Genomic DNA, 25,002 nt, shown 5'->3' with positions numbered 1-25,002 from the left:
CTTCAACAGGAATGCTTCTTTTAAATTCCTCCATTAAAATCAGCTCTCTCAATGTCTCATAGTCCCCATTTACATTTTGAGAAGAAACCCATCTCTCAAAACACATAGCTTTATCATAGGCAAATTCCACATAAGTCTTTTCCACAGACTTTTTCAAACTCCTGAATCTTTCCCTATAAGCTTCTGGGACCAACTCATACGATTTGAGAATATTTTCTTTCACAATATCATAATCTAATGCTTGCGCAGCAGTTAAAGCTGTGTAAACGTGTCGTGCCTTGCCTTTGATTACACTCTGTAATAACACTGACCATTTATCTTTCGGCCACTCTGACATCCGAGCAATAGTTTCAAAATGTTGAAAATATCTCTCCACTTCTGTTTCACTAAATGGAGGGACCAATTTAATTTCTTGGCTAGCAACAAACGGTTTTCTAGAATCAGAAGACTGATTCTCAGACCTTAAATTCACCATTGCATATTCAAATTCTCTTTTCTTCTGCTCAGATTCCAATTTACACCTCTCTAACTCTGCTTTACTTTGTTCCAACCTCATTTGTTCAATTTGCAACTGCATCTCCAGATTACTTATTGGAAACGATTCTAAAATCGATGCTTCAAAATGACCCGAAGCCACAAAATGTGATGCGATCTTTCTCTGTATTACAGCTTTTGATGTAGTTGGCAAAATCCCTTTAAGATGCAACCGATTAGCAAGTTCAGAGACTTCAGTTTTTTTCGCCTTCGCTAACAAATCCGCGACTGGCGAATCCAGAAACTCATCAATATTCATCGTTGCCGAATACCACTCACAAGCCAATCAAACAAAAAAAACCGAGCAATCCCCGTTACCAAAACACCGATTCAAAATTCAAAAAACTTTTTAAACTCAAATAATTCAATCCCGAACGTAGCCCCCATAATTAATGTTACGTATTCAGGCAACAATAATTATAGATGAGTTAGACGAAGGGTTTTATAACAAATAACACGTTTATTAAACACTGATAACAAACCCCCTTCAAATGTAAACAAACCCAAACAATGATCCGAGCTCAGCTGCTCAAACAGTCCTTAATAGCGTTGCAGTCCCAAACAGTCTTTAAAGCGGTATTGAAAAGAACTCAGTTCGTTAAAACGGTATGCCGAAAGAAAACAGACTTTAAAACGATATGCCGACAGTTCAAAAGCTCACGGTACTTTTAAAAGGAGAGACTTTTTAAAACGATGTAAATTCTCTTCCACGTCGATGTCCTTCGATTCCCAGCGACGAACTCCCACGTCGAATTTTATTAAATATAACAGCTTAAAGTGACTGACCTTCCTTCCACAATATTCTCAATCTCCCGCTTTTTCCAGCAGAGACTATCATGAGAATAGTAAACGAAATCCTTCCGAATGAGGATCACACAAGGTCGAAGTCAATCCATCGAAAATCGATTCTTCTCTTCACTCTCCATTAGCAAAGAAACCGTTGGCTCTGACCTTTTAAACTTTAGGCATTATATAAAACTTCATTTTTAACTAAACTGCGTCATCACATTAAATCACACAGTAACATGAAGTCATCTTGGCAAATCCAGCCACGAACTGCCCCACCTGACAGGGTGGGTCTCCCTTTTATACCCTGTAGAAAAAACCTGTCACATGACCTCTACTGGCGGGAAAATGACATCACTCCACCATTACCTCATGTCCAGTATAACTTCAACCCCAGTCACGTGACAAGGGTACCACTGTCACGTGTCACGGGTACGTAACAGTCACCAAATTTGTGGACAATATGAAGATAGGTGGTGGGCAGGTACTGTTGAGGAAGCTGGCAGTCTGAAGAGGGACTTAGACAGATTGGGCGATTTGGCAAAGAAGTAGCAGATGGAACATAGTGTCAGGAAGGTGAATGGTTATGCACTTTGGTTTGGCATTTTCTAAATGGGGAGAAAATTCAAAAGTCAAATATGCAAAGGGACTTTTGGAGTCCTTATGCAGGATTCCCAAAAGGTTAACTTGTAGATAAAGTCAGTGTCAAGGAAGGCCATTGCAATGGTAACATTCATTTTGAGAGGACTAGAATATAAGAACAAGGATGTGATGCTGAGGCTTTATAAAACATTGGTCAGACCACACTTTGAGTACCACTAACAGTTATAGACCCCTTATCTCAGAAAAGTTATGATGAAATTGGAAAGGGACCAGAGAATGTTCACGAGAATGATTCCAGGAAAGATAGGGTTAATGTATGAGGAATGTTTGATGGTTCTGGACCAATACTCACTGGAGTTCAGTAGAATGAGGGTGATCTCATTAAAACCTATTGAATATTAAAAGACCTAAATAGGGGAGAGGATGTTTCCTATAGTGGGTGACCAGAGTGCACAGCATTAAAAAGGGATCCATTTAGAACAGGGATGAGGAGGAATTTCTTTAGCCAGCAGGTGGTGAATCTGTGGATTTCATTTTTCATGGATGGCTGTAGACATTAGTTCATTGACTATATTTAAAGTAGAAACTGAGTTGTTCTTGACAACCCGTCAAAGGTTATGGGGAGAAAAGAATAATAAATCAGCCATGATGGAATGACAGAACAGACTTGATGGACCAAATGGCCTTATTCTGTTCCTATGTTTTACGGCCTTTTGCTCCAATCATCCATGATTGCATTAAATAGAGGCGATGAGTCAAAGAGCTGAATGTGGCTCATTCCTGCTCCATCCCACGGTCCAGTGGTATCTGCTGAAAATGTCTAGCAGTGTGGATTCCATGAAGATGAAGGAGTCAGGAAGTGTGGAAATGACCATCAATAAAATCTTCGCATGCTCCACAAACAGTTGGATCCATATCATGTTTTAAATTTCTTCTTCTATTATTATTTGGGCTTTCCTTATTAATGGATTCATATGTACAGTACATTGCAATTGCAGGCATGACTTACTTTAAGAACATATGTATTTGATAAAAAAATGTAAAAATGCATTGTTAAATTAACATAACTAATTTGGGAAAAACAATGTAGCAGTGTAATTAACTGGGAAGTGCCCATGAAATGGCCTCATGTTCTTCCTTTGTGCATTTTTCTGTCTCCTCTGTTTTTTGCACAAAATGACATTTCTCAACACACATATGGACATTCTTTGTCAGTCAGTAGTGAATTATTTTAGCATTGTTATGTTAATGATAAGTACAAAAGGAAAAACAGAAACTGTATAGAGAGCATTTGAAAACAAAAGTATATCATTCTGGAATAACATTTTAAAAGCGAACAAAAGTGTACTGCAAATGCCTGATATCTGAAATTAAGGTAGGGAATGATGGTATTGTCCCACACATCATACACCATTTATTTAAAGTGAAACAGGTTCATTTGTTTTAGGTTGATGAACTGAGGTTTACCACTTTCTATTTCTGTGGTTGCCTTGATCTGTCCAGATTTCAGTTTTTAGTTCCTTTACCCCATGACAATAGTATATTAGGATTAATGGATCATTCTGGTTTTGGCAAGCTGCCAAAGCTAGTTGGCAAGTGAGGCCTCTCAGAAATCAAGAGCAAGACCCTTAAATATTTGCAATGTGTATTAATGAATTAGATGAAGGAGTTGAGTATATTGCAGGCAGATGTGCTGATGATACAAAGATAGGCCAGAAAGCAAGTTCTGAGGGGCATGTAAAGCCTCAGTAAAGTGGCACAGATAGGTTCAGGATAAGGGTAGAAAATTGTAAGAATAGAAAAGCAGAGTATTGTTCGAGAGGTATGGCAGAATCCTGAAGTTCACCGATATTTGGATGTTCATGTGAATGAAAGAGATGAGCATTGTTCAACAGCATGAATAGCAAAACATTAGCAGGCAGGTCCAGCAAGTGGCTAAGAAGGCAAGCAAGGGGTGTAATTTAAGAGCCTGAAGATTTTGAGGGGCAATCTTATTAAAACACAATAAAACCTCAAGGAGATTTGACGAGTAGATGTCAGTAGGAGGAGAATCACAAGCAGGAGGACATAGCTACAAAACAAGAGAACAGGCACTTTAATCTGGGATGCATAGAAATTTCTTCTCTCAGGTAGTAGTTTATCTCTGCCCCTATGGATGGTGGAGGCCAGGTCATTAGATGTCTTCAAGCTGGAGAAGATATATTGGAAAGATTTAGGAATTGACGCTAATGAAGAATGGCACAGAGGTCAGCATTAATCAGCTATGATCATATTGAATGAAAAGGCATGCTTGTTGGGCCTGGGGTCCCTACTCCTGTTCCTATATTCTAGTGTTCTTGATGTTTAGTAGAATGTGTTTTAGTAAAGTTTACAATGGAGTGTGCACTAGAATAAAGTGAACTGTAATGTACAATACATATTATTGCAGGCCTTCCTGTGACACAGTGATGGTTCACCTTAATCCAGTGCTCTATAGTGAATGTTTAATAAACTTTATAACTAATGATGCTTTCAGCCCATTCAATATGTAATGACTGTCATCTGTTTCCACTAGATTATACAAACTGTGTCAACCACCCTCTGATGGTGATGCTTGAAGACACCTGCTTCAAAACTTGAAGATATCTGGGCATTGCTTCTTCAACTACAACTCAGAGGGTTTGCACTGTAAATAGTAGAATACTCCTGGCTTTCAAACAAGATATTGCTGGGAAGTCCTGGTGAATTGTGCTGCATTTTCTAAGATAAACCTCAGCCATTCAAACTGGAATAAATGCTTTTCTTTGCCACATTGAACAGACGCAAATTAGGGTGGTTGTTTAGTAAATTCCTTTTTCAAACCGTGAAGCTAATTATTGCTTATTGTAAATTTATTAAGCATAAATAGGTTTCATTATCTATCAAATTAAGAAGCTCTAATCAGTTTGTAGTTTTTACAATCTTTTAACTTTACCTTTAAAGTATTAAGCAATAATTTGTTGATAAAGTTTTGTATATTTAAACAGGTTCGCTATTTAGGATTATATTATAACCAGCTCTTTTCAAGCATAAGAACATTAACAAATGCACAGCAGTCATTGTTGTCTGAAGCTCTTTACAGATAATAGAGAGTACGTGAAAAGACTGCAATATTGCAAGGGGATTCTGATGCTTTAGGTAGCACAGCCATAGTTTCTTTTTATCACCTCAAGGCTGAGATTATGTTATAAACTTAGTCTCAGACCCAACCCAATTTGTTTAGTTTAATGTAGTGAAAGATCACTGCCCTGTTTTTTCTCTTGAGTGTAGAATCCTCTGTGGCATATTTGTATTGTGAAGTAGGAAAGGAGGGGTCTTGAAGCAGCGTCTGTCTTCCTTCATTTAGCAAGAAGGGAAGGTGATGCAGTTTCGCTTTTGCAGAAAATTAACTATATTGCATACTGTATATTGTAAATGCAGAACACGAACAAATATTCCATTCTTCACGCAAACAATATTTAAATGCACAAAATATAAACTTTTTCTGCCTTTCTATTTGATAGAGACTGATGCAAAATACATTTGCATTTGTATAATTAGGAATAATATCAGGTGACATTCTCTCAGGACTAAGACTTTTACTTACTAATGCGCAAAAATAACTTCAAGGTCTTATTCTCGCTTGCGGGGTTTTTAAAATATAGCCTTATTCTCTTCTATTGGCCAATTTAAATGTAACAATTTATGCTTGCTTTTAAGTAGTTATACTGTACAGTGAAATGGACAATCATATTGAAAGTAGCGAGGCATAGTTCTAATCTTAAATAATAAATAGTTGTATCCAGATAACTGGTTACTTGAAAAACTATGACTTTCAAATATTTGAGTTTTACCATAGTGTTCATGGATAGATAATCAAACATTCAAAGTTTATGGAAGAGAATCATTTCACTTTGCTCATCATCTGGGTTTGTGATATGTTTCTACAAGGTCTAGTTGCTTATGTCCCATTCAAGCAATACTGTAATGATCTGAATAGCCTCCCTCCACACTCTAAAAACAATCAACAATTCTATGACTCCCATTTGTTACCAATACCCTTTTTTTTCTAAGCAAATGTAAAACCACCTTTTTTGTTTCACGAGTCTTTTATCAAGTTAAAAATAGGTGTTCTTATATTGATTGCATACATCACATGGCAATAACTTTCCCCAATTACATTTACTTTGTGCTTTCTAACCAATAAAGATACAATAGGGAAACAAAATTCATTCGATCTATTTATCCCTGTTTATTTTCTATATGTCCAAATCATGCAAAATAATTGTTTCTAGATGGGGGTTTGAGGTTTTTGGGCCTATCTCCTGTTGAATTCCTGCCCATCAGAAAACTGGAAGGGCAATTCTTGTGATTCACACTAGCACAGGTGTTATTTCCCCACTATATTTTGTCATTACCAATGAACACTAAACACTACACTTGCCAACAGAAACCGAATCAGAGGTTGCAGTGTACAACATTGGCTTTCAGCTTTCAATGAAACAAATACACTGTATCAGCAGTTACTGAATTGATGTGTCCCTGAAAGGTCATTGCTTTGTGTTTCATAAACCTCACCCACCCCAGTCATTTCAGTATATTAAAAATCTCATTATTGAAGCAGACCAAAGCATGGATGGCTTTAGGTCACAGATATCTAGATTTGTGTCCCCTGTTTCAACTTGAAGTCACACATGTCTGGTAGAGAGGGAGATCGGCCGGTCACTGGCCGTGGACAAAGGTAGGATTGTCGTACAGTGCAATCTCAATCTACAGGCCCGAGCACTGTTTATCCCATCCCCTGCCTTTTCCCTCATGATATCCATGTTGCTGTCAAAGAGAATACAATAGCACTGCCTTGCTGCCCATACGATTGTATCTACTAAGCTGCTTAATTAATCACAATTTAATACTTCTGAAAGGTGGAAATCATAATTTTTAAAGCAACAATGTGGTATATTTCCTTTTCTTTCTATGACATCTTATGATACATTTGGTGCATCAAAAATGGGTGAAATCCTATTGCTAGAAAAAATGTATTTTATTTCCCTGAGGATGAAATTCACATTTCCAAGGGCTATCATTGCTCCTTAGAGCCAGGTACCTGATAAGCTGTTTCCAGAAACTGCTGCTACCTACAAATATATACAGTACATTAATAGGGGCACTTAATTAAGCATTCAATATTACATCAATGCCTAGCACATTAACTATGAATGTTAGAGTCAGAATGGTAGAACAGAACCTGAAGTATCAATCCTGAGGAAATCTGCAGATGCTGGAAATTCAAACAACACACGCAAAATGCTGGTGGAACGCAGCAGGCCAGGCAGCATCTATAAGGAGAAGCACTGTCGATGTTTCGGGCCTGTCCTGATGAAGGGTCTCGGCCCGAAACGTCAACAGTGCTTCTCCTTATAGATGCTGCCTGGCCTGCTGTGTTCCACCAGCATTTTGTGTGTGTTGTCTGAAGTATCAATGTTGTGTCCTGGGTTAGCACTTGCCCTAACCTAGTTTCCTGTAGGAGAAGTGACTGACCATTGCACAAGTTGCATCATGTTTAGGAACCAGTTGTTCGCTCTAAAGCTATTGTATAATAGAGCACTGTCTTTGATTTTTAGAATTTGTGAAATCATTTAATCTAATTTTAGCTTTACATAGTTGGCAGGAAATAGATGCCACTGATTTAGGACCTGTTTTACGCACTATTTGATTTTGCCTTCTGGCAGCGGGCTGCAGTTGGTTTCCTGTCAGTTTCCCACTGGATGAGGTAGCAGATAATTACTTCCATTACTTTACAGGAATATTTCTTTCTAAGTACATTTAATGACATTGTTTATGAAGTTAAGTATGCCGAACTTACATACTTTAAAATGTGTGTTAAAGAAACTGATAAACTTGATCTTATATAAATATTCTGCTGATTAGTATCAATATATATGGTTCATATTTTAAGTATTTTAATCTTGCACTAACTTGTAGAAATAGGATTGGAAGATAGCATTGGGGAACAGACATTAGAAAAATACAGTCATATTAGTTCCTGGTGTAGAATTTGCCTGACACAAGACTTTACTATACACACATTCTGAATCAAATCTTAATCAAGATGGCAAAAGGTAAAAGAAGCAAATGATGTCACACCTTCATTATAAAATTCAATTCACTACTAATAGAACCTGGGTCAGTCATATTCCACGTGGCTCAGAGACGAAACACAGAGTATACTTAATATAAACCAATATCATTTTGATAGATTTACCAGAAATGTTGAGATTGCAGTATCTAATATTTTCTCTATATTTTCTGTAGTGACGGTGCTGAGGGATTATTGCAATGAAAATAGGAAATCTAAATGTAGTGGGGAGGAAGTTTTTGTGAAGGTGTATTTTTGTGGACTTCGAATGAAATCTTCGTGATCTTCAATAACAATGCAAAAATAATCAACTTTACATAGCAGAATTGTTTCTCTTTCATTATTATAAATTAAATTATAAGTAAGAATTTAGTTGTTCTCTGATAACTACATTATTCTCTTTGTTAAATGAAATATTCTTCAGAATGGAGGGTAAAAATATAGAATCCAATTTCCTTTCATGTTTTTTAAATGCTTTAATATTACATAAAGTATGATGATTTCAAAAGATCCAAATTAGACTTTGAGATTTTGAACTATTTAACTTCCATTGATGCAATGGTACATTATTTGAATAAAGCCATCGAGAAAGCTTATTCTGGAAATAATGAATGTTTCTAAGTGTATTGACTGTGACTGTAAGACTGAGGGCTTTGAATTTCTGTAATGACTTATCACTAGCGATGTACTATGATGCATGTTAGTTCTATGTATGTTACATTTAGTCTTTTCCCTGTTAAAGTTATAAACTGATGTTTGTATGCCTTTAAAAAGAATACCTTTCTCTGTAAATACATAATTACAGTATGCTGTGATATATTGTTAAATTATACTGACTATTTAATCATACTTATATATTAAACACTTAATGCAGGAATGGAACACAGTGTTTAAAGCAAAGCTGTTACATTTTCTTTACATTTGAAATATATTGCTGTAGAAATGCAATTAAATTCAACTGATAAAAAATAAAAAGTGCAGGATGCTATAATCAGGTGAATCTTCTAAAAAATGTTTGAACTACAGTTTTTAAAAAAATGCCAGTTTTCATAGATGTCAACAACTGCTACTGATATCTACTGCTTTCTTCTGCTTGCTTTTCTGGTTAATAGTAGAATTCAGAAAGGTGCCTCAATCAATCATTGACTTAGATACAACCCTCAACTCATTCTCCCAATTTAAGACAGGTAATAAGATTATCCCAAGAAACCACCACAGGAGACTTCTTGGTTAGGCATCTAACTAATGAAAAAGACAGAAAAACAACCCAGAAACTTGCAGATTGGTTAACCAACAAAGAAACCGGTTCTTCAGCCCACCACATGCCTGCCAATCATCAAACACCTTTCTATCCCAGTCCTGAAGAATTTTCTTGGCCCAAAATGTCAACTGTTTACTCTTTTCCATAGATGCTGCCCAACGTGCTGAGGTCCTCCAGTATTTTATTGGTGTTGCTAAGAACCTTCAGCATCTGCAAACTTTCTCCTGCTGGTGCCCTTCTATACCAATCCCACTTGCCTTGGTAATTTCTGAAAGGCAGAACAGCTCCTTTCCCAGAGTTTCATCAAAATACTGCACACACTACCAACTCACACAAGATACTGGAGGAACTGGTACCGGTGGCTCTGAATAACACAGATGAGAGATGGGGGAGAGAGGAACAAATTTGCTGCTGTAAGTTGTCCACCCAGAATACTCTCTCATTTTATGTTCAGTACGTTACACGTAGGGAAGCTTAACTGTAACCAATAAGGGTCAAAATATATAACATATCCCTCCCAGTTTACCTTGAAGGTTTCTAATCTTTCCTATACACAGACCAGTGAGAGATTAAATCTGTCTGGAGGCTGCATGTTCCTGTGTGAGAACTGACAACCTGGGGATGACATCAAAGTCATTTTAACTCTTGGTGGTGTATGTATAGATCCTAACTTGGGTTCTGTAAGCTCCTTCCATTGAGCCAGGTAAGGTTTCAGTTTTATTGTTGGATCTCCTTTCCATTTGTGAGTTACCATGTCCAGCACTTGAGGAGGAAGAGGGTCAATACATGCCTGCTTCTGGACTTGCACCACAGTTACTGGAGTTCTAGGTACTTCCGTGAAGTACAAGATCTCTTTTGGGGATGGCTTTGGAGCTGCAACAGCTAAGAGAAGTCTGGGTGCTCCATCAGCATTCAAATGGTGCATTGAGCAGCTGTACTTTATATTGTACTGACCTGCAGAGAGTAACAAAGCTCAGCATTGCATTTGACTAGCAGCCAGGGAAGGAATGCTGGCATAAGACCAGAACACCATAAGACATAGGAGCAGAATTAGGCCATTCAGCCCATTGAGTCTGCTCCACCATTCCGTCATGGCTGATCCCAGATCCCACTCAACTCCATACACCTGCCTTCTTGCCATATCTTTTGATGCCCTGACTGATCAGGAAGCTACCAACTTCCGACTTAAATATACCAACATACTTGGCCTCCACCGCAGTATGTGGCAGAGCATTCCACAGATTCATTATCCTCTGGCTAAGCAAAGTTCCTCCTTCTGTTCTAAAAGGTCACCCCTCTAGTTCTCGATACCCCCACCATATGAAACATCCTCTCCACATCCACCCTAATCCTTTCAATATTTGCTAGGTTTCAATGAGATACCCCTGCAATCTTCTAAATTTAAGTGAGTACCAGCCCAAAGCTGCCAAAGGCTCCTCATATGTTAACCCCTTCATTTCCAGAATCATCCTTGTGAACCTCCTCTGGACTCTCTCCAATGACAACACTTCCTTTCTGAGATATGGGGGCCAAATCTGTTGACAATACTCTTAAGTGCAGCCGGACTACTGTCTTATAAAGCCTCAGCATTATCTCCTTGCTTTTATGTTCTATTCCCCTTGAAATAAACATCAACATTGCATTTGTCTTCTTTACCACAGACTCAACCTGTAGATTATCTTTCCGGGATTCTTGCACGAAGACTTCTAAGCCCCTCTGCATCTCTGATGTTTGAAACTTCCTCCATTTAGATATAGTTTGCACTATTGTTCCTTTTACCCAAATGCATTATCATACATTCCCAACTCTATATTCCATCTGCCACTTTTTGCTCATTCTTCCAATTTGTATAAGTCCTGCTGCAATCGCATTGCTTCCTCAGCATTACTTACTCCTCCAATTAATCTTTGTATCATCTGCAGACTTTGCCAGAAAGCCATTAATTCCATTATCCAAACAATGTGAAAAGTAGTGGTCCCAATGCTGACCCCTGAGGAACACCACTAGTCACTGGCAGCCAACCAGAAAAGACCCCTTTATTCCCCCTCGCTGCTTTGAAGGCAGTGCAGAGGAGGTTCACCAGGTTGATTCCAGGGATGAAGGGGTGAATCTCTATGAGGAGAGATTGAGTCGCCCTGGACTATACTCTCTTGAGTTCAGAAGAATGAGAGGGAATCTTATAGAAACATACAAAATTTTGAAAGGGATAGATTTGATAGAAGTAGAAAAGTTGTTTCCATTGGTAGGTGAGACTAGAACTAGGGGACATTGCCTCAAGCTTCATGGGAGAAGATTTAGGATGGAGATGAGGAGAAACTGTTTTTCCCAGAGAGTGGTGAATCTGTGGAATTCTCTGCCCAGGGAAGCAGTTGAGGCTTCCTCACTAAATATATTTAAGAAACAGTTAGATGGGTTTTTACATAGTAAGGGAATTGAGGGTTATGGGGAAAAGGCAGGGAGATGGAGCTGAGTTTACGGACAGATCAGCCATGATCTTATTGAACGGTGGGGCAGGCTCGATGGACCGGATGGCCTACTCCTGCTCCTATTTCATATATTCTTATTTTCACTGCCTTCTGCTTGTCAGCCATTCCTCTCTCCATGCTGGTATCTTTCCTGTAATATCATAGGATTTTATCTTGTTAAGCGGCCTCATGTATGGCAACTTAGATAGATAGATACTTTATTCATCCCCATGGGGAAATTCAACTTTTTTTCCAATGTCCCATACACTTGTTGTAGCAAAACTAATTACATACAATACTTAACTCAGTAAAAAAAAATGATATGCATCTAAATCACTATCTCAAAAAGCATTAATAATAGCTTTTAAAAAAGTTCTTAAGTCCTGGCGGTAGAATTGTAAAGCCTAATGGCATTGGGGAGTATTGACCTCTTCATCCTGTCTGAGGAGCATTGCATCGATAGTAACCTGTCGCTGAAACTGCTTCTCTGTCTCTGGATGGTGCTATGTAGAGGATGTTCAGAGTTTTCCATAATTGACCGTAGCCTACTCAGTGCCCTTCGCTCAGCTACTGATGTTAAACTCTCCAGTACTTTGCCCACGACAGAGCCCGCCTTCCTTACCAGCTTATTAAGACGTGAGGCGTCCCTCTTCTTAATGCTTCCTCCCCAACACGCCACCACATAGCTCTCCACAACTGACCTATAGAACATCTTCAGCATCTCACTACAGACATTGAATGACGCCAACCTTCTAAGGAAGTACAGTCGACTCTGTGCCTTCCTGCACAAGGCGTCTGTTTTGGCAGTCCAGTCTAGCTTCTCGTCTAACTGTACTCCCAGATACTTGTAGGTCTTAACCTGCTCCACACATTCTCCATTAATGATCACTGGCTCCATATGAGGCCTAGATCTCCTAAAGTCCACCACCATCTCCTTGGTCTTGGTGATATTGAGATGCAGGTAGTTTGAGTTGCACCATATCACAAAGTCCTGTATCAGTTTCCTATACTCCTCCTCCTGTCCATTCCTGACACACCCCACTATGGCCGTGTCATCAGCGAACTTCTGCACATGGCAGGACTCCGAGTTATATTATCAAACTTATCAAATATCTTCTGAAAATGCAAGTAAATGACATCCACTGCCTCTCCTTTATCCACCCTGCTTGTTAGTTCCTCAAAGGCTCTAACAAATTTGTCATGCAATATTTCCCTTTACAGAAACCATGCTGACGTCGTCTTAATTTATCATTAGTTTCCAAGTACCCCGAAACATCGTCCTTAATAACTTTCCCAACCACTGACTAACTGACCCTTAATTTCCTTTCTTTTGCCTTCCTCCCTTCTTATAGAGTGGAGTGACATGTGGACAAAAAAATTGACATCAAGTGATGATGATCTGTCAGTCATGTAAATCTTTGACCAAAGAGGAATTGATGGAATTTCTTGACTCCAAAGACGATTGTGAGTGCTTCCCACTCAGCCTGGCTTTTAGCCTTGTCATAGAGCTATAGAAAAGTACAGTACAGAATCAGGCCCTTCATTTAAATCTCAACTCCCTTCAACCTGCACCGGCATCATAGTCCTCCATACCCCTACCATCCATGTACCTAACCAAACTTTTCTTAAATGTCAAAATTGAGTTCACATGCACTACTTCCACACTCTCAAGACACTCTGAGAGAAGGTTTCCCCACAGGTTCCCCTTAAACTTTTCACCTTTCACCCTTAAACCATGACCTTTAGTTGTAGTCCCACCCAAAGTCAATGGCAAAAGCCAGCTTGCATTTTCCCTATTTATACCCCTCATAATTTTGTACACCTCTATCAAATCTTCTCTCAATTTTCTATGTTCTAAGGTATTAAGTCCTAACCTATTTAATCTTTTCATATAACTCATGTCCTTCAGACCTGGCAACAACCCTGTAAGGTTTTTCTGTATGGTTTATTTACATTTTTCCTTTAAGTAGATGACCAAAACTGCATACAATACTCCAAATTAGGCATCACCAATGTCTTATACAACTCAAATTAACATCCCACCTCTTGTCCTCCTGTACTCAATACTTGGATTTATGAAGGCCAATGTGCCAAAAGTTTATTTTTCAACCCTATCAACCTGTAACACCACTTTCAGTGAATTATGGGCCTGTATTCCCAGATTTCTTTGTTCTACTCAGTGCCCTACCATTCACTTTGTAAGACCTACCCTGCTTGGTCCTTCTGAAGTGCAACACTGCGCACTTGTCTGCATTAAATTCCATCTGTCATTTTTCAGCTTATTTTCCAGCTTTTCCAGATCCCACTGTAAGCCAGAGTAGTCTTCCTTGCTGTCCCCTACACCAGAAACCTTGGTGTCATCTGCAAATTTGCTGATCGAGTTAACCACATTATCATCCAGATCATTGAAAAAGATGACAAACAACACTGGACCCAGCACTGATCCCTGTAGCTCTCCACTGGTCACAGGCCTACAGTAGGAGAGGCAACCCTCAACTACCACTCTCTGGCTTCTCCCACAAAGCCAATGTCCAATCGAATTTACTACCTCAGCTTGGATGCCAAGCGATAGAACCGTCTTGACTAACCTCCCATGCGGGACCTTGTAAGATGTTCTACCAAAGCCCATGTAGACACCATCCACTGTCTTGTCTTCATCAACATTCCTAGTAATGTGCTTGAAAACCTCTAAGATTGGTTAGACTCAAGCTACCACACACAGTGCCACGCTGACTATCCCTAATTGCCCATGTCCCAGTGCTCCATCTTGTTCATGTTTCTTTTCGTTTTTCCAAAAGACATTTTTCTTTATTGCAGTAGTTTTGGTTGACAGTGACTTTTTACTTTTACAGGTAGGTATAATATGTCCCTTCTTAGCACAGCTTCTGCAGTGTAAACCAATATACGATATGAGCATTCTTTTGCTGAATGCCCAGTTTTGCCACAATGGTAACATTGAGTGCCAGTCGGTGCCTTATTCTTAAAGTGAGGAGAAACTATATGAATTTGGGAAGATGTGCTTAATAGCTTTGCTTCTCTAGCTGCCATCTCCAGAGGTGAACTAATCTCAATTGCCTTCTGTAAGCAACCATTTCTGAATTGCCTCACCATACAAACCACATAGAAGTCTGTAACGTTATATGTCATTCAGTGACTGTCCAGAATCACAGTGTTCAGACAATTGCTTCAGCACTGCCACAAACGATTTGCTTTCCTCTTGATTCCTTTCATGAAATCTAAACATCTCAGCAATAGTTTCAGGTTTAGATGAACAGTGATCCATTAAGACTTCAGCTATATCCCCATAAGGCTTATCATCAGACTTAGCAGATTGCACTGGACTGCGTAGCAAATTAAACGTTTTTTGCACCCATCTCAGTCAGAAAGGATGGAGCATGAATATAATCTGAAATTTGATTTGCCAGTGTTACGAACCCCGTAACTGAGTATCTTACCAGCAAAGCTAGGAGTATCCGTTGGAGTCTGGTGATACTATTTTTAACAGTATTTATTAGTAAAAATACACAAAAATAATATCCATGCAAATATTCAGATAATATACGTCATCAATACTAAACCTAAAATTGCGGGTATAATAATAATCAATAAGAAATAAGCTCTATCGTTGTCTAGGGGATAATGAATTGTCCGATGGAAATATAAAGTTCAGTTCAGTTCATGCAGGCTGTGGTAGTTGGTGATCGCTGTGTAGCAATTGTTGGAGAGGGAGAGTAACAGTTATTGACTTGCCAACTTTCCTTTTATGATCTTGATCCGTCGATGCGTTGTTGTTGTGGCCATTCACATATGACCCCTCCGTCCTTTAGCAAGACCATTCTTCCGTGGCGGACTCGTCACCCTGGCAAGGGTGGACACACACACAAGCCCCCACTGGTCTCGTAGCGTCTCTCCCGGTGCGCCTGAGGGGTGTTCCCCAGACCTTACTTTTATCCCCACTCATGGGGTCTCAGGTGTCAATCAGGTTGGGATGATACAACCCATCAACCAGACCACTCTGGTTGCCCCCTGAGGGGTTTCAATGAATAGAACAGTACTCAATACACAATCCTTCTCCAAGAGACAATAGCAGTAATCAGTGGTTCCGTTCCACTTTTGTTAGGAGGAGACATTCCACTTTTGTGTATCTCTGCATTGTCTCTCTCTCATTTCCTTGGTATCAGACCCGAAATAGTAGCGATTTTGCAATTCTCAAAAAAGGGGGGGGGGGCAACTTTGCACCCTTCTGCCCATCAGAGTTGTTCCTCATTCGTAACACCCCCATCCTTCTAAGAATTTTCACCCAAAAGGGGGAAATTAACTAATACAGAGTCTTACAGAATTTCAGAATCTAACACAATACAAAAGAGTTTTCACTACAGAGTAATACAGTTATGCATTCAATTTAGCATCTAAACAGTTAGCGATTACATTGTCACTTCCTTTAATATCTTAATATCTTGTACCTTAATAAATTCCTGTAGCATTAGACTCCAATTTAATAACCACCTGTTTTTATTCCTTTTCTTCAGCAAAAACAAAACTAAAGGATTGTGATCTTAGCTAAAGTGTATATTACAAAATATGAACTAATACATGTGTGAATATTCTGTAGTACATTACAAAAGCTTATGCAAATACTAATCTTTATTTTACTTTTAAACTTAACAGTCAATCTTCCATGGTGTTGTCTTTACTATTTACATGCTTTGTCGAAATCCCTCAAAACCAGATCCTGTTATTTAAAGTGGCATTTTGTCAACCTTCGCCTATTTTCCACTTAACTCTCATGTGGTTAGCTTGCTCACTAATGTGGAATAGGCTTTCGCATACTCCTTTCATAGGAGTTATTTTATCAACAATGTTTTCCAAACTTAGCCCATCTTCTGAACTTCCACACAATTCTTTATTTTTAAGCAAGTCATTAATTCTATCTTCAGGACCCTTCATTCTATTAATTTTCAGTTTCACATCTGCAAGTGATCCCTCTTTGTCCAAACAACATTTCAAATTCTGCCTCTCCACTGCACACCCTTGAATAACATTAGCGAGTGGGGTACCTTTACATTCCAAATCAAACTGTAATTGATTCACAGGCACCTTGTTAACAAGCCATTGTTCCTTCAGCCTGGTTACTGCTTCTGAAACCAATCCAGACTTTAAATTTTCTTTATTCAATTTAGGAACTACACTTTTCCCTTCTCCTTCAATAATAATATCCACATCACCACCTTTTATCTCCTCACTAACTTTTAACACACCTTCTAACACAAACAACTGGGAATTCTCACTTCCCACTAGTACCAAGGTTAACCCTTTCTTCACTGAACCAAGTCCATCGACCCAAAAGGACTGCATTCCTTTTCAACTAAATCAGATACCTCAGACTTTTCCTGAGTTTCATTACTAGGTTCAGTACCATGTGCATCCACATCTTGAACACACTCAGAAGGGACATCTGCCTTGTCCAGGCTTCCAATACCCGTCCCCTTTTCAAATTCTAAGTTCCCCTGATCCTCCCAGCTACTCTCTGGGCAACTCTGTTCCGGAGTAAACTCAACCCTGCGGGTTAAAACAACCTCATCTGCTAACCCAGCAGACTCCTTCAAGGTAATGGCATCCTTTTCATCTAGGACTGCCCTTATTTCATTATCGGGAACACATTTAAATTCTTCAACTTCATCAAACAGTTCTGTCAAGCCAGACAGATCATCCATGTCCAACCCTGGACCTTCTAACAGCCTTATCTGTTTCTCATTTTTACTCCGTGCCTCTATAAATTCCCTCCTGGCTAAGGGTAGGTCTACCTCCTCTCCTTTACTCTCTTTCACCTCCCTATTCTCCATTTTACCATCCCCTAACCCCTCTTGGTATAGGGTCGGTAAAAACGTCTCAACCAGATCGACACTGGACTGATTTAAACTGGTCTCTTTCTCAGCTGCCTTTCTCGACATGCTGCGAGTGGTCGCGCATGCCGGATAGATCTTGGAACCTAGGGGCGGGTCCTCAACACTTACAGGCTGGCTCGTCAGCTTCATTGCTGACCACACTTCACCACCTGCTAAATTGTTACCAAGAAGGACGTCCACGCCAGCTCTCGGGAATTCTGATCGCACCCCTATTTCAACTGGTCCAGATACCAGATCACAATTTATAATGATCCTATGCAAAGGCACAGCTTCTGTCCCTTTTCCTATGCCTCTCAAAGCTACCTCTCCAGTCTCAGGACCAAAATCTAGTACCTTACTGAGATTCAATGACTGCTCAGCTCCAGTGTCTCTCCAGATCCGCACTGGAACTGGTGTTTCTCCCTCTTTCACAGACACGGTCCCTTCTGAAATAAATTTCTCACGCCCCTCTCATATTTTATCTACCTGGGGCTTTCTCGTCTATTTGCTGATCAACACAATACACCCTGTAGGGACTGCTGCGTTCCCTTTTCCTGTCTCCTTCCTCGGAGCAAAGCACTTAGATGCAATATGACCAACCTTTCCACAATTAAAACAGGTCAAGCCAGGAACCCTCCTGCGAGCTTGCCTTTCTTCCTCCTTACTTTTACCACTAGCTCCCAGCTGAATTTCTACCTCAGCCGGCGGGCTTTCTCTACCGTTCCTACGGTCTTTCTGGTAACTCTTATTCGAGGAAAACTTTGTCTTGTGGGTTAGGGCATATTCATCTGCGAACCTGGCAAATTCTGATATGGACTTATTCGGCTTCTCGTTCAAATGCATCCGGATATCATCCGAAACACAACCTTTAAATTCCTCAATCAGAATTAACTCTCTGAAATGCCGAAAATCCTCTTCCACCCTTTCTGCTGCACACCAGTGATCCAAGAGCACACCCTTCTCATAGGCAAACTCTGCATACGTCTGATTCGACACTTTCTTAAAATCTCTGAACTTTTGTCTATATGCCTCAGGTACCAATTCGTAGGCCCGAAGAATGGCCTGTTTTATTTCCTCGTAATTCTCATACTCCTCCACAGACAACGCCGCATATGCCCGTTGTGCCTTCCCTTTTAACACACTTTGTAACAACGCCACCCATTGATCTCTGGGCCACTTCTGATTCACTGCCACCTTTTCATAATGCAAGAAATAACTATCAACATCCGTCTCCTCGAACGGAGGTAATAACCTAAACTCCCTACTAACATTAAACCTCTCCTCTCAGTCTGCCCCTTGGACCCTTCTCTCTTGCTTTAACTTCTCCATGTCCAGCTCATGCTGCCTCTGTTTCTCCTTCTCCTCATACTCCCTCTGGTTTTCAGCTCTTTCCTTCTGCTTTTCAGCTGCTTCCAACCGTTTTAACCTAATTTCATGCTCCCTCTGCTTTTCAGCTCTTTCCTTCTCCCTTTTCGCCTCTAACTCCTTTAGCTGGAGTTCATACTCCCTTTTCCTCTGTTCCGCATCCAGCCTCAATTTTTCCAACTCTAACTGAGCCATCCCAATAGCTGGTACCTTTTCAGGGATATTTTCCAATACCTCAGCCGAAAACACATTCTTCTCAATATAATACTGAGTTATGGCCCTCCGCATCTCCCACTTTTTCATTGACGACCTCACCTCTGCGAGATTTAGTCCTTTCGCAATATTTACCAAGTCCATCTTTGTGGCCTCCTCTAGCGCCTTCAAAGTCGGGTTTTGTGTAAATTCATCTACGTCCATCTTTGCTGGTTTCCCGTCTGGCTACCCACGCAACCAGATCCAAGTCTGGACTTAAAAGCCCGATTCACTGGCCCTCCAATTTGGTATCAAATCTCGAGACGAGGCCCCAAGTTGTTACGAACCCCGTAACTGGGTATCTTACCAGCAAAGATAGGAGTATCCGTTGGAGTCTGGTGATACTATTTTTAACAGTATTTATTAGTAAAAATACACAAAAATAATATCCATGCAAATATTCAGATAATATACGTCATCAATACTAAACCTAAAAGTGCGGGTATAATAATAATCAATAAGAAATAAGCTCTATCGTTGTCTAGGGGATAATGAATTGTCCGATGGAAATATAAAGTTCAGTTCAGTTCATGCAGGCTGCGGTAGTTGTTGATCGCTGTGTAGCAATTGTTGGAGAGAGAGAGTAACAGCTATTGACTTGCCGACTTTCCTTTTACAATCTTGATCCATCGATACGTTGTTGTTGTGGCCATTCACGTATGACCCCTCCGTCCTTTAGCTAGACCATTCTTCCGTGGCGGACTCGTCACCCAGGCAAGGGTGGACACACACACAAGCCCCCACCGGTCTCGTAGCGTCTCTCCTGGTGCGTCTGAGGGGTGTTCCCCAGACCCTACTTTTATCCCCACTCACGGGGTCTCAGGTGTCAATCAGGTTGGGATGATACAACCCATCAACCAGACCACTCTGGTTGCCCCCTGAGGGGTTTCAATGAATAGAACAGTACTCAATACACAATCCTTCTCCAAGAGACAATAGCAGTAATCAGTGGTTCCGTTCCACTTTTGTTAGGAGGAGACATTCCACTTTGTGTATCTCTGCATTGTCTCTCTCTCTCATTTCCTTGGTATCAGACCCGAAATAGTAGCGATTTTACGATTCTCAAAAAGGGGGGGGGGGTGACTTTGCACCCTTCTGCCCATCAGAGTTGCTCCTCTTTCGTAACACCAGTGCAAAACATTAAAAACTTTCAGTAATGAACTTCATTGCTCTGTTGTTTCGTCATTTGGCTCCGTACTTCCAAGCATTTTCACCTTTTTCAAACACTAACTTGTTCCAGAAAAGTTAATAAGTCTTATCCATCTCTCCCTCTCTCTTATGTGTTTTATTTAACCATCCTATTCTCATTCTCTCCCTTGGGTTCTTCACTGACCATACTTCCTGCGCCCGTTTTCTTTTCGCTGACCCACATTGCCAGCATTGCACATGGACTTTTTACGCTGAAGGGAAAAAAAATCAATTGCTATCTTGTGAGGAGCTATCACCTCATCGCCAGTTATTATGTTTGTGGTACTGGGACGGTGTCCATGATTAACACAGATGAGAGACAGAGAGGTGGGAACGGACGGGCAGCTGTTTATTTCACTTGTAAGTCATCTACCCAGAATGCCCTCTCACATTATATTCAGCACGTAACACTCAAGGAAAATTGGCGGCAACCTGTAAGGGTCAAAACATACATGAATACATTACACCCAGGACACTACTGTCCTCTCATATTAGATTCCTTTCTCTTCAGCCATTTACTTCTTCCAACTATCCCTTCCAAGCTTCTTACTTCATTCCCCCTTACCCCCACAGGTCTCACCTGCCAGCTTGTATTCCTTTTCCATCTTCTTATTCTGGCTTCTTCTTTCCTTCCTTTCTAGTCCTGATGAAGCATCTTGGTCTGAAACATCGACTGTTTATTCCCCTCCATAGATGCTGCCCAACCTGCTGAGTACCTCCAGCATTTTGTGTGTCCTGCTCAAGGCTTCTTGCATCTGCAGACTCTCTCTCTGTCTTGTTTTATGGCGGTTGGCACCCAGCTTGATGGTGCATTACCGCCACCTTCTGCTCTGGAGTGTGCGATAGACTCACATTCTAAATCCCTTCACCCAATCACACACACACACACACACACACATACCCTAACCTACACTTTATCCTCCCATCTTTGGCCATCCTAGTACCCTATTCCTGTTTATCCATCATATCCTATAAAAAACTCCTGTACCCCTTAAGAAAGCTAAAAATACCCTAACCTGTGCTCTCTCACCCATGCCCAGCAACCCTTTTAATGTGAATTCCTGTACCCTCAATTCCCTTAGATTAATTCTCATCATCTCTCTCTGTATCCCATACTTCCTGCGGCTCAGAACTACATGTTCTACTGACTCCTCTTCCTGACCTTCCTCACATAATCCTGTCTGGTGTTTCCCTATCAATTTCAATGTTTTGTGTAATGCAGTGCCCCAGCCTTAACCTAGTCCACACAGTTTCCTCTCTTCTGTATCCACTGCCTACCCTAGTACCTGCAACCCTGCTTTTGTATTTGATATAAACGCCTCCCTTTCCCCTCCCCGTCTTTCTTGCCATACTTGGCTGATTTTTTCCCAGATTACACACTTAACCTCTGCTTTACTGATACTAATGTGCATTTCTATATTTTCTTTAACGTCCTCTTTGCCAACTCATCCACCCTCTCATTCCCCTTCACCCCTACATGTGCTGGAACCCATAGAAATTTTACCTGACCTCCCTGATTTGCAATTCTTGTGACTGACTGAAGGACTTCATAAAGTACATCTTCCAGACTCTCTTATGTTTATGCATACATTACCAAGGCCAATTTCTGATTAACGTTCTTGCTTCACCAAGAAATAATGTGAATAATCTTTACAGCACCCTCCAAAGCAGAACTTTCATAGCCAAAATGGCTGGTCAACACAATCAGGTTATACCTCAAATTATATGGATGGAAATGAGAACTGACCTTTTCACAAATTACATATTCTTAATGTCATTGCAGGTTTTATTGATTATTTTATTTATTACCTCTTTACTCTAGTCAGCTAAAATACTACTTCTGTCATCTTTCCTATTCACTCTGTCAAGGGTTCCCAAATTATATATGTCTATTAAACCTCTCCACAGAAGTCAGAAAACAACCACCAAAAATTCAGTCTTTAAAGTCTGCACCACCAGTAGCATCTTTGTAATTTCTACTCTTCTCCTTTGGTGTGATCCTTCCCTGTAGTGCAGTGACCAGTTCTGAAAAGCATACCCTATTGTGCCTATCGTTTATAGTTTGAGGATTTTAAAGTTGCTCTGATATTATCCTGAATGACTCAACAATCTTTTCTGATCCCACTATCAACTTGGAGCCTGAGTTCATCACTGTTATTAACCAGAACTCATATAAAGCACATTGAAACTTGTTATGGTAGTTTAATAGTGCTATTCCTATGCCACTCACTCACATGGTAGGAGTTAATGTTTTGTACGAGCAGTGTTATCAATAAAGTTCAGTTCGAAATCCTGCATGCTGCTGAGCTGGTGTCCTGGTGTGCTCTACACTCAACCTCACTTTGAACACAGCAAAACTCTCCTAATGTATGTTCTTTAGCTTTCTTGCCTCTGCCTTCTAAACTCACCAGCAGATACCCAGCCTTCTATTTCCAGGTTTGATGCCCTTCCACTGGAACTACGTATGTGATTGAACCCATCTTCCTCCCTCCCAGAGGTAAACCAATCCCAACAACAGCAGCTGATCTCCAAGTAAGGGATGAGAATTGAAAGAGATTCAAACGCTGGAAATCTGAAAATTTTAAAAAAATGGAAATTCTGGAGATACTCAGCAAACCTGTGAAAAAGGAAACAAAGTCAATGACTCAGGTCCAAGAGCTTTCATCAGAACTCATGACTGGACCATTTCAGGTCAGTAACTTAAATGCAAGATGGAGAGCTGTAATAGTAACTTCTTGCTCTCATTTCATTTCTTTATTTTTTAAAAATGAATCCCACTTAACTTCCTCTCCTTTTAGTAATGTTGGGCTTTTCATCAACACTTATTTCCAAGATGGAGGAACAACGCAGCTTGCAGTGGCCACTCCGGAACTGATTATCTGTTATTTGTGAAGCGGGGTGCCGTGCGCAATCATAATCGATTGAAAACGGACGTGGGAACACAGAGGAACATTGGGAAATCTCCAGGAAGACCTTCTTTGTTGCTGCTGCTGCTGTGAGGTCCAGGACTCTGCTGGGAAGAACAGGCCCCCAGTCCTCGGGGTCGCGTTGCTGATGGCCGTTGGCGGGGCTGTCTTAATACGCTCGGCAGAGGATGGTGCTCGGAGGAGCTGTGCCGGAGGGGATGGTCGTCGGCTCAGAGGTTCGACGGACTCGGAGTCCGCTGCGGTCAGATTGCTTTCATTGTGTGCTGTGTCTGTGAGGCTGAGTCGGGCGGCGCCGTGGAAGTCCACAGCGGGGGGTATTCCCTTCTGCCGCCGGCGTGGGATGGTGAGTCTGTCGGGACCCTGGGGACTTGTGGAAACTGTGGTGATTTCTTTTGAACTTATAGTCCTTTAACATCTTTGGGCTATTTTTACTGTGCCCATGGTCTGTTTTTTTTTAATCAATTATGCTATTGTTTGCACTGTTGTAACTATATGTTGTAACTATGTGGTTTTGTGCAGGTCTTGTAGCTTTAGTTTTTGGTCTTGTTTTGTCTGGTGGTTTGGAGCTCCTTTCCGGGGAAAGCGCTAAGACGGTAGCGTGATATTAATACGCAGCAGCCTCTCCGGACTCTGGATTGGGGATTGCCAAACGTTATGTGGATTTTCTGGTGTAGTCTGTTTTGTCATATGCTTTTGTGATATCATTCTGGAGGAACGTTGTCTCATTTTTTAACTGCATTGCATTTGTGGTTTCTAAATGACAATAAACTGAATCTGAACACTTACCTGCTCTGCTTCACTCTCTCTGGCCAAGTCCTGCCTCTTTCCTTTTCTCCCAGTGAAGATTTTGGATTCCTCTCAAGTACAAACTTCAGTCATTGCATAAAATTTCCAGTGAAATCAGCACTCTAAGCTGCACAATCATGGCCCTAAGGAACAAAATGGACTTTAATGCTGTTGCTTTCGAGAAGGCTGCTTAGCTCAGTTGGAAGCCTCGTATTGTATTTAATGTGTGTAGGATACTGAAGAAATTCCATGGGCATACTGGGTATGCTCAAGAGCACCCTGCAGGCACCAACCTTTGCAAACAGCTCTAAAAGTAACTTCAGTATGTGCAAGAGCAATAGGAGTAATTTTTCTGGGTCTTATAAGGAAAGGTGTCTTTGCTGCTCATTCTTATGCATTTCTCAAGCTCTGTTGCATCTCATGCTTGTGCCTCCATTTATGATTTAGCTACCTGTTGGTCAGATATCTTGGGGGATAACTCATATTTCAGATGGGCTACTCACTGAAAATGATGAGATGGAGGATTTTTTATAAAGATACAGGACCTACTTGCTGGCTGATTAACAACTTGAAGGTCAAAATTACATAGAGCATGTTTCCAAATATTGCAAGTTATAGTTAAGAAGAAAGAAAAGCAGGATGGAGACATGATCTTGTAGCAGACATCTAGATGCCCACTTCCTCCTACACGGTCATCCGCTATTCACCACATCTTCCATCTCTCAGTGACTGACGATTCATCATCTCTCTCAGAGGTTTGACTTTTTGGCTGTTGATTGATAAAAATATTTCTAGGTGTCAAGGCACAGCCTATACT

General features: G+C 40.5%; 1 protein-coding gene across 2 annotated transcripts in view; it reads left to right on the top strand.

The window, feature by feature from the left end:
• Positions 1 to 7,241, top strand: part of prex2 (phosphatidylinositol-3,4,5-trisphosphate-dependent Rac exchange factor 2) — a 400,722-nt gene extending 393,481 nt beyond the window's left edge. For both annotated transcript variants that reach the window (XM_073041067.1, XM_073041077.1), the window contains one exon: positions 4,478 to 7,241. In XM_073041067.1, coding sequence (XP_072897168.1) covers positions 4,478 to 4,520 — 43 coding nt within the window. In that variant the 3' untranslated portion in view covers positions 4,521 to 7,241. The remainder of the gene's footprint in view (positions 1 to 4,477) is intronic.
• Positions 7,242 to 25,002: the final 17,761 nt, after the last annotated feature.

Source organism: Hemitrygon akajei, chromosome 1 (genome assembly GCF_048418815.1).
Source record: "Hemitrygon akajei chromosome 1, sHemAka1.3, whole genome shotgun sequence".
NCBI lineage: Eukaryota > Metazoa > Chordata > Chondrichthyes > Myliobatiformes > Dasyatidae > Hemitrygon > Hemitrygon akajei.
This window is presented reverse-complemented; position numbering and strand designations above follow the sequence as displayed.